The 10910-nt window shown below is 40.7% G+C and overlaps 1 protein-coding gene across 1 annotated transcript; it reads right to left on the bottom strand.

Moving 5' to 3' along the window:
* Positions 1-672: 672 nt before the first annotated feature.
* LOC137348738 (probable G-protein coupled receptor 139) lies at positions 673-8048 on the bottom strand. The gene is made up of 2 exons (XM_068013992.1): positions 7979-8048; positions 673-1583 (listed from the first exon to the last, which is right to left on the bottom strand). The coding sequence occupies exons 1-2, from the start codon at positions 8046-8048 to the stop codon at positions 673-675; spliced, it is 981 nt and encodes a 326-aa protein (XP_067870093.1).
* Between the last annotated feature and the right edge of the window lie 2862 nt (positions 8049-10910).

Raw genomic sequence — 10910 nt, 5'->3', positions numbered from 1 at the left:
TACAGCGGAGACTAATGATGAGAGACCAAGAGAATGTGTTCCAATCAGGAGCAATAAAGAACTTGTCCTTCACTTCATTAGGAAGGCACCAAAGTGCTTTACAGCCAATGAAGTACTTTTGAAGTGTAGTCGCTACTGTAATATGGGAAATCATGGCAGCCGATGTGCATCGCTAAGGTTCCACTAACATCAAATAAACACACGACCAGACAATAAGGTCTCATGATATTGGTTATGGAATAAACATTGGCCAGGACACGGGAGAACTCATCTTCTTTCTTCCGAAATATTGCTGCAGGCTTTTTAACATTCAACTGAGAAGTAAGACCAAATCTCATCTCATCTCACAGGTGGCACCTCTGACAACGCAGGACTCCCTCAGCACTGCACTGAATTCCAGCCTACAGTGTGACTGGAGCCGACATTGTTTTTGACTGAGGCAACAGAGCTACCAGGGAGAGCATTCATCTCAACAATTAAGCTATCCCGAGAAAGCAGCTGAGTTACTCCTACTTAGTGCTCTTAATCAGTCATCACCGACAGGAAATGACGGGTTCTTGGAGTTTAAAAAAAAGGCCTCTGTCTAACATTAAATTGAGCGATAAAGCAGAGAATGGGGAACAAGACTACAAGGCAGACCTTACTGAAGATTGACTGCCACAATTGGTTGTTTCATTTTTGAACTAATTTAGCAATTAGATTCAGTGAATATTTGACAGTGTTCTTTAACTCCTGTCTGAATTTACTCTGAGTCACTGTATAAATACAGGTGTTCGTGCAGCAACTCAGGAGCTGAAGCATGTTTCCACTCTCTTGCAGAATAAACTTTGTGTCATTGAAATTAAAACCTGTGAAATAATTAGTGTTAGTAATTCGAACATACAAAAAATTGATAACATACGTCAACCACAGGAGCATGAAACTGCCCGAGATGCTGAAGAGTAAAATGACGCATTTTCTTCGACTCTCCATCTCTGGGTCACTCTGAGTCTCTCCATTGCTCTGGGCCCGGAGTCTCCTGCGTACTCTACTGGCCGCTAGAATGTGCCTGACCGTCAGAACATTGAGCAGGAACATCACAAGGAATGGGAGACATGGCGTTAAAAGACGATCAAACCAGTCAAATGCTGTCCATGCAGGTGAAGCATAAAAGCTCGGTTTTCTGTTGCAGTACCAGGCCACGTTATTAATTATATACAAAGGCTCATATGTGAAGTAAAATGGGATATTTTTCAAGCAGCTCAGGATACAGACCATTCCTATAACCACAGCTGCTGTTTTCTCAGTGCAGTATTTTATTTTCAGCTTCTGGCAACAAATAGCCACAAATCGATCAAAGGTGAAAGCGACTGTTAACCAGACGGAACTATCTCGAGATGAATAAATAAGTACAGTACTGACAATACATGCAAATGTAGTGGACAGGAAGCTATTACGAAAATAGATACCACCAATTCTGTTCAATATCACTGCAGTGAGAATGACCAGGAGATCCGTCACTGCCATGGACACCAAGTACCTGGTGATACATCTGGAGAGACCACACCTTCCTCGGGACAGAATGGCAATTGCCACGATGTTCGCTGTCAAAAGGAGTAAAAATGGAAATTACAGTTTAGACTCCCATCAAAAGTCTCAGTTGGACTGGACTTGGTGCAATATTTGCAAGATTACTATTTGTTAGATTGATCTGTGCCCAATCGGCACAGATTTACTCAGTGAAGAAAGCTTGTCACCAAAGGAAATTATTTCCATTCACTGGACTAGAAGTTATAACCCTCTGAACTAGGGACAAAAATGAAACTGATTGAAACTAAACATAGCACAGAAGAGATATAAACTAACAATTAATTAGTACTTAACATTAACATTAAGTTGAGTCAGATATTTAAAATCAATATGAGAAAGAAAGAGATTGGCTATCTGTTACACATTCGAAGAATCACAAAATGGGTCTCACACAGATTGAATGAATTATAATTACTGGGAAAACGGTAAACAGTGAAGCCATTCTTTCACTGTGCACTAACAAAAACAATATGGTTATGTGCATCTTTGAGGTACCGTCTGAATGTCCAAGTTTGGCAAAGAAAGAACTTCCAGCCGTTCCTCCACAAGGGACTGGGACACTGTGTCAGGTAAAGACAGCAATTCACACAAGGGAACACTCAGTGCTAGCCGGAGATGATCTTATAACATGCACGATAGGTGGTTAGGCAATATTAATGTAAATCATGTAGCCATAACTGGAAACTCAGCAAATGGTCGAATTTAAAAATCATGCCAAATACAGCAAATCATTTTAGAAGTGGCGACTGGTGCCTCGGTGTTCATAAGGAATGGTAAAATGCCGGATTGAATTTGCATTTCAGCATCCACTGGATCATCACGTTAGGTGTTAGATGGAAACATAGCGCAAGGAGACGAAGGAAGGAGTGACTGGTTGACCAGTTGCAGTAAACTGACCAGGGTAATGCTCGGATCTGAACTAGGATCCCGAGACTCAAGTAGGGTAGAGTCATAACATGTACAACAATTTGGCCGAATGTGCCCATGCAAACTCTTTGTTACAGCTATTCAATAAATTCCACACCCTTACCCTTTCTCCATAGCCCTGCAGTTATCCCCATTCAAACACTTAACCAATTTCCTTTGGGGAGTTACTATTGAACTTGCTTCCATTGCTCTTTTAGGCTGTGCATTCCAGATCACAATAACGCACTACATAAAAATGAAAATCACTCATAATGTCGCATCTGACCCTTTTGACCATTACCATCAACAGGCGTCTCATGATTCTTGACTTTGAATACCTCTATTAACTCTCCCATCACACTTCTCTGCTCTTAGGAGAACCACCTCAAATCTCTGGTCTCTTTAGATAATTGAAGCCCCACATCCCACTCTTTGAACTGGTGTCATGATAGGAAATAACTGGGATGGTGACTGGAGACAGCAAAAGTCAGGAACATGAGCATTAAAAAAAATAGACATTGAATAGGATGGGCGGGAGCAGATGAGCAGATTGAGCTAATGGTTGCTGACTGGACGAAGGAGAATAAACGTCTGTGATGTTTGTGCAGCGTAATTCATAGAAACTGCAAACTTCCAATGGTTTATTTAATTATTGTAAGTAACTCCGACATAACACATTATCAGTAAACACACTGGTTAAATTCAGTCACATATATTTGTGCATTAAGTAATCGTTTACCGTAAGTAGTAAACAACATAAAGTTATGACGTTCAACATTCAATAAGCCTTGTCAGGAATTCGCTTATTTATTTATTGAACTCAGTGAGCAGCTCTTTAATCATTAAATCTGTTGACTGTTGTAAATATATAATAATAGCTAAAATGGGAATTTAATTTAACTGTCACAGCGAGCAACAAATATACTTATTTAAGGTCATGAGAACATAAGAAGTAGGAACAGGAGGATGTATTTCCGCCCCTCGGGGCTGTTGCACCATTCAATAAGATTACGGCCGCTCTGATCGTGCCTTAAATCAATATCCTGCATGCCCCCATAATCATTGACTCCCTTGTAGATCAAAAGTCAGCCTTGAATAAATTCAATAACCCAACCTCCACTGGTCTCTAGAGTAAATAATTCCAAAGATTAATGACACTCTGAGCGAAGAGATTCCTCCTTATTTCTGTCTTTCATTGGACACCTCTTATTCTAAACTTCACCCTACCCCCACCCAGTTCTATATTCTACCATGAGCAGAAACATCCTCTCAGCATCTACCCTCTCAAGCCCCTTCAGAATCTTACACGTTTCCCTAAGGTCACCTCTTATGCTTCGAAACTCAAATGAGTATAGGCCTAACCTTCTCAACCTTCCCTAATAAGGCAAGTGCTTCATCCCAGGAATCAACCTAGTGAACCTTCTCTGAACTGCCTCCAATGCGGTTATATCCATCCTTAAAACTGTACGCAGTACACTAGGTGTAGTCTGACCAACGCCCTGTACAGTTATAGTAAGGCTTCCCTACTTTTATACTCCATCCACTATGCAGTGAAGGTCAACATTCCTTTTGCCTTCCTAATTATTGCTTAACTAGCATGTTAAGTTTTGTGATTCACGTACGAGGTTATCCAAATCTCTCTACTACAGCATTCTGCAATCTCTCTCTATTTAAATAATATACAGATTTTCTATTCTTTCTATCTTACTGAATAACCTTACATTTTCCCAAATTATACTTTACCTGTCAATTTTCCCGCTCCGTTAGCCTATCTATATATTCTGCAGACTCTCTTTGCCCTGCTCACAAATTGCTTTCCTACTTTTTCTTTGTATCTTCTACCAATTTGGCTACCATACACTCTGTCCCTTCATCTAAGTCATTAATATGGAATGCAGAATAGTTGAGGCCCCAGCATTGATCCCTGTGGCACTCCCTAGGTACAGTTTTCCAACCTGAAAATGACACCAAACTTAACTTACTCATTTAGCGATGGATGCTTCATGGTTTGCCTAGAGTCTTTCTTTCTCAATGTAATGTATCTTTGCTGAGAGTTATGAAATATCTCCTTAAATATCTGCCACTGCTTATCTACTGTATTACCTTTTAGCCTATTTCCCAGTTCACTTTAGTCAACTCTGTTTTCATATCTTTGTAATTGCCTTTATTAAAGTTTAAGACATTAGTTTCAGACCCAAGTTTCTCACCCTCAAACTGAATGTGAAATTCGACCATTTTATGATCACTCTTTCCGAGAAGATCTAAAATAGCCTGGTTGGTTCCACAATGTATTATAAGACACTGTCACGAATGCACTCTGTGAACTTGTCCTCAGTGCTGCCTCTGCCAATTTGATTTGTTCAATGTACGCCCATGATTATTGCAGTACCTTTCTTACAAGCCTCCATTATTATTTGATTTATACTCTCTCCTTCAGTGCAGCAACTTTTAGAGGTTCGATAAACTACTCCCACCAGTGATTTCAGTCCCTTGCTATTTTTATATCCACAAAAACTGATTCTACATTTTGATCTTCCCAACCAAGATCATTTCTCATTAAAGTACTGATCCCTTCCGTTATTTTCAGAGAGACCTTATCTCCTTTTTCTTTCTTCCTAGCCTTTTGAAATGTCAAATATCCACGAATATTCTGTTCCCCGCCTTGGTGACCTTACAACCACGCCTCTGTAGTTACTATTATATCATACCCATTTATTTCTATTTGGACCATCAATTGACCTATCTTCTTAAGAATGCTGATAAAGATTTAGAGCCTGTAATTCTGTCTTTTTAACATTTTTCCCTACGCTGGCACTCTTTGCTGGTGCGCTCTTATGTTTGTATGCTCTGTGCTCTGTCCCTTCCTGTCACACCATGGTTATCATTACCCATATCGCTACCCCTAACTATTGTCCTTACTGTTAATCTTATGAAGTTTCTGCTCACATGAAACCCCCCCCCACCCCACAATTCAGTATAAAGCTCTCACTGCAGCCATAGATTTTTGACTCACCAAGACACTAATCCCGGCTGAGTTTCGTTGAAGCCCGTCCCAACAGAACAGTTCACTCTTTCCCCAGTACTTCTGCCAGTTCCCAGAAAGGAACTCCATTTCTTCCACACCAAACTTTGAGCAATGCATTCAATTCTCTGATGACATTTAGCCAATTTGCTCGTGACTCAGGTAGTAATCAAGAGATTTACTACCTTTGCAGTTCTGCTTTTAGATTTAGCCTCTGGCTGCTCATATTTTTTCAGAAGTACCTCTTTCTTAGTCCTGCTTATGTCATTGGTACACGTACCACGGCAATGGGATCCTTCCGCTCCCACTCCAAATTCCTCTCCAACACAGAGGAGATGTCCTTAGCCCTGGCACTGGGTAAGCAACACAGCCTTCGGAACTCACGTTCTCGGATGCAGAGGACAGCATCTCTCGCCTGAACAATACTATCCTCTACTACAACAAATTTCTTTTTTTTAATCCGTCATCTTCCGTGCAGTCACTGCTCTCGTCCACACAGGCTGAACAACCTTGTACCTGTTGGGCACGTGCAATGGCTGAGAATCCTCCAATGCTACACCCTGGATCCCCATACTTGCCTCACCTTCCTATCCCTGACCACAGACCAAACCAGAAGTACTTAACTTAACAGATGTGACTGCCTCCTGGAACAAAGTGTCTCGGTAATTTTCTCCCTCCCTGATGCATCACAGTGTCCCAAGCTTGGACTCCAGCTCATCAATGTTGAGCAGAAGTTCCTTGAGCTGCAGACACTTACTGCTGACGTGGTTACTGTGAATCACATAGGTGCCAAACAGCTCCCATATGCTGTAGCTGCAACATATCACCTTCACTGCCATCTGTTACATTTTTAACTTACACGGGTTTCAAGCTTTGAAATTCCACTCAATGATTACTTTAGTTATATTGAGTCATTTAGCTATTTAAACTCGACATTTAATGCAATACTTATAGATCCCCTGCTCCATTTTGAACTGTTCCTCAAGTTGGAGTAAAAAAAGAACAGCAAAACACATCATACCTGTCTGCTCACCTAAATAATGCTTCTGGACCTCAGCTCTCATGTCTCAAGCCCTCTCTCGGGCTGTTCCACGCTTTTCAAAAGACGAGTAAAACAGTTCTTTCCTCCTTAGTACCGAATTCCCTCACTGAGAAAGTTCCTCAGTTAAGTACACTGTAGACAGGTACTTATTCGAAGTGGGCTCCATGCTACTTACTCCATGCGTCAGCAAAAACCTCCTGTATTTATACTGTCGAGAATTCCAAAGAGCTGAGTCAGCCCCTGCTAACCAACTAATGAATTCTTGCCATCTTATTAACTCGCAGGAAGCTTATTTAATCACTGAATAACACTGTGAAATAAACTATAAATTAACGTTAAAGTTGTGTTTAATGCTAAATGCAAAGCCTGACTGGATTTTTGAAAGTGGCCAATCCTTAAGGCACTTAGAACTCATTCACTCATCAAATTCCTGAGTTAAGTAATCTGTAGATGCATACTCCGTTCAAGTGGATTGACGCATAAGATTGTTAACTATTAATGCTCATCATTCACAAATGGTGCGAGTCTTGTGCGCTAAAGAAACATCCAACAAGTACACCTGTACACCTGTCTCAAAGTATCTTTTTGAGTTGTCTCAAAAAACTGAAATGTAAGCAGCTTTAGTATACAAGATGATCAAGTTATTAGTCCACTCACACCATTAATATTTTCCAAATGTTATGACAAAAATCTCCACTTAGCGCCAATTGGAAACCTTTACCTGAAACACTGGCAGCAGTTGGAAGAAGATCAGCCCAAATGTGAAGGACATCTCTAGAGCTGTGGCAGATAACCATGCAACTGAAACCGAATTCAAAGCAATGGGTAGAAATAGATGCATTTAATTGGAGCTGTAAACTACAGAAACAATTTAGCGTGAACATATTGTAAGCTTTCAAAGCTTCTTCAGTGAGGAAAGAGATGACCGAACCTGGCCTGTTCCATATGGGGGAAGCATATCATTAGTGCACATTCAGACACGTTTAAACTATTATTGTCAGGTCACTGTCAGAGCCGAGTTGTTTCACTGTGTCAGTATTTCGACCCGGTTAAAGTATTACTATCAGGTCAGTGCTCAAGCTGGGTTGAGTGTGTCAGTATTCAGACAGCCTTAAGGTATTATTGTAAGTTTCATCTTCAGGGTTGAGTTGTTTCATCCTGATTGGGAGGTAGTCACACCCGGTCCAATTTGTAAAAAAAAACAATTGCATTAGCACATAAACATTAATCTACAAACTGCAGGTAGCGCTGGTCTGGCCATAAATTTCAGAATATTTCGAGTTACCTGAATTAAGAATTCAGTTAAAAGATATCCTGAAGCAACAATAGAAAGTGGATCACAGGAAACCACTGAAAAAGCAATTATTTAGAGAACTCATTCCGAAAAATCCCGGGCAGACAGCTAAATAATGAGCTGTACGATTATTTCTATATCTCACCTGGAACCCCGACAGCTGCAAGGACTGGATAGCAAATGGCAAATAATTGACCATTTGCTGGTGAGTGCATTTTCAATACGAAATGTTTCCAATGTGTGCTCTTTGACAGAAAGGATCCCTTATTTATTGCTGGTGTAACCTCCAGAGATACAATTAGATTGCAACATTTTTGATGTTAGCTGTAGGAACCTGAACAAACAGGTCACTTTCAAGTTGACATTTCCTGAAATAGAACATTCCTAAGAGTATAGCCAAGACATCTATAGCAAACATAATTTCGAAAGCATTTCTTCAGGAAAGAGAATGCACTGCAGTTGCCATGAAAGCAGAGCCACGAAAACCGCATACTTATTTGCATAGAATTACGTAGAGCTTGTCATACCGAAGGCACTGTGCTTTTCTGCAGATCAGTCCAACTGGCCTATTCCAGTGTTTATGTTCCACACCAAATGCCTCTGATCCATCTTCTTCTAACCTTACCAGCAATTCCTTGCATTTATTTCTGCCTCAGGTTATAAAAACATAGAATGTTTACTGCACAGAAGGAAGTCATTTGGCTTGTCATGTTCATGCCGACTCTCTGAAAAAACAAGTCAAGTAGTCCCACTTCCCCCCTTTACCCCATTGCCTTGCAATTTTTATTTCTTTTCAGGTAATTATCCAATACCTATTTTAAAGCCACGATTGTAACTGCCTCCACCATACCCTCAGGCAATGCACTCCAGATCATAACTACTAACTATTTGGAAACATTTCTGCTCATGTCTCTTTTGTTCTTACCCCACCCAGTCAGGTTAAATTGGTGTCCTCTGGTTCTCAAACCCTCCACTGGGAAAGTTTCTCCCTAGCTGCTTTGTCCAACCCCTTCATGATTTTCAACACATCAATCAAATCTCCTCTCAGCCTTCTATTCTCTAAGGAGAACAATTGCAGCTTCTCCAATCTATCCTCATAACTGAAATCACTGGTCGCTGGAACAATTCCTGCACCCTTTATAAGGCCTTCACATTCTTCCCAAAGTGTGGTGCTCAGAATTGAACACAACACTCCAGTTGAGGCTAAACAAGTGGTTTTCTATTCTATGCCCCTATTTATAAAGCACAGAGTCTCGTATGCCTTGTCAACCACTTTTTCAACCAGCCCTGCCACTTTCAATGATTCTTGGTTCCCGTTAAATGCATCTATATTATCCCCCTCAATTACTCCCTGTGGGATTGACATTCTTACTACTTTGGTTAAATAAATTTCTGTTCAATCTCTAGTGAGTATATCTGTGCTACCTTAAATTCTAGCCCCCCCAGTTCTGATCTGCCCACTAGTGGAAACATTTTGCTCTACATCAAACCCCTTCAGAACCTTATCTACGTCCTCTCAGCGTTATCTTTACAGGAGAAACAGCCGCATTCTTTTCGCCCTTTCCTAACCTCTCAATTGTAGTATTATCCTTGCGAATCTTCTTTTTAACTTCCTCAAGTAGTCATAAAACACTTCTTAAATATAAGATGAAGACTTGAAGTGTTAAAAGTGCTTCAAATGTGGTCTAATAAAGGTTTGATACAGTATTAACATAACTTATTTGTTTTTCAATTATATTCCACCAGAAACGAACCTAAGTAATATGTTTGCTTTTTACTGATGTTATTAACCTGTGCGATAACTGCTAATGATTTGTTTATCCATACACATAGACATTTAGACTGCTGTTATCCAAGCAGTATTAGGACTGCTTATTCTTATGCCAAAAAATGAACACCTCACACTTATCTATATTGAAACTAATTGGCCAATTATATGCCCATCCTGCAGGCTTATTAATGTCTTATTTATATTCTGTCCGTCTTCCTCAGTACATACCAAATCTCCAATCTGCATCGTCCTTGAAGTTTGAACGTTTACTTCCACATCCAAATCAGGTAGAAAAAATTGGGAATACAGATATCCCAGCAATTTTCCTTATTCCCGGATTTTGACTCAGTGACAGTTAAGGAACGGTGGTACAAATCCAAGTCAGGATTTTGTGTGACTTGGAAGGGAACTTGAGGTGGCGGTGTTGCCATGCATCTGCCACCCTTGTCCTTCCAGATAGTAGAGGTCATGGGGTTGGAAGTTGTTGTCAAAGGAACCTTGTCAAGTTGCTGCAGTGCATTTTTCATATGGTACACACTGCCACCACAGTCTCTGGTGGTGGAGGGTGTGAATGTGTAAAATGGTGGATTGGGAGACAATCAAGTGATCAGCTTTTCCCTGGATGGCGGTCAGACTTTTGCATGTTGCTGGCGTTGCACTCATCCAGGCAATTGGAGAGTATTCCATCACACACCTGACTTCTGCCTGCTTTTGCAGACACGGTATGTATATAGCTGTTCCAGTTAAGTTTCTGACAAATGGTAAACCCTAGGATGTTGATGCTGGGGGATTCAGCGATGATAAAATCTTTGACTGTCAAGGGGAGATGGGTGCATTTTCTCTTTTTGGAGATGGCCATTGTGTGGTTTGAATGTTATTTGCCACTTATCAGCCCAAGCCTAAATGTTGCCTAGGTCTTGCAGCATACGGGCAGGACTGCTTCAGTATCTGAGGAGTTATGAATCGCACTGATCACTGTGGAATTATTAGCGAACGTCCCCACTTCTTACCTTATGGTGGAGGCAAGGCCATTGATGAAGCACCTGAAGATGGTTTGGTCTAGGACACTACTGTGAGAAACACCTGCAACGATGGTCTGGGGATGATATGATTGCCCCCAAACAACCACAACCATCTTCCTTTGTGCTATAGATGACTCCACCCGGTGCAGAATTTCCCCCCTGATTCCCATTGACTTCAATTTTGCTAGCGCTACTTGATGCCACACTGAAACTAATTGAAATTCTTTGGAATATTTAAATCCCTATTTAAAGATGAATTAGGGGATTACATTGTGGGTGACAGA

This window comes from Heterodontus francisci, chromosome 34 (genome assembly GCF_036365525.1).
Source record: "Heterodontus francisci isolate sHetFra1 chromosome 34, sHetFra1.hap1, whole genome shotgun sequence".
NCBI lineage: Eukaryota > Metazoa > Chordata > Chondrichthyes > Heterodontiformes > Heterodontidae > Heterodontus > Heterodontus francisci.
This window is presented reverse-complemented; position numbering and strand designations above follow the sequence as displayed.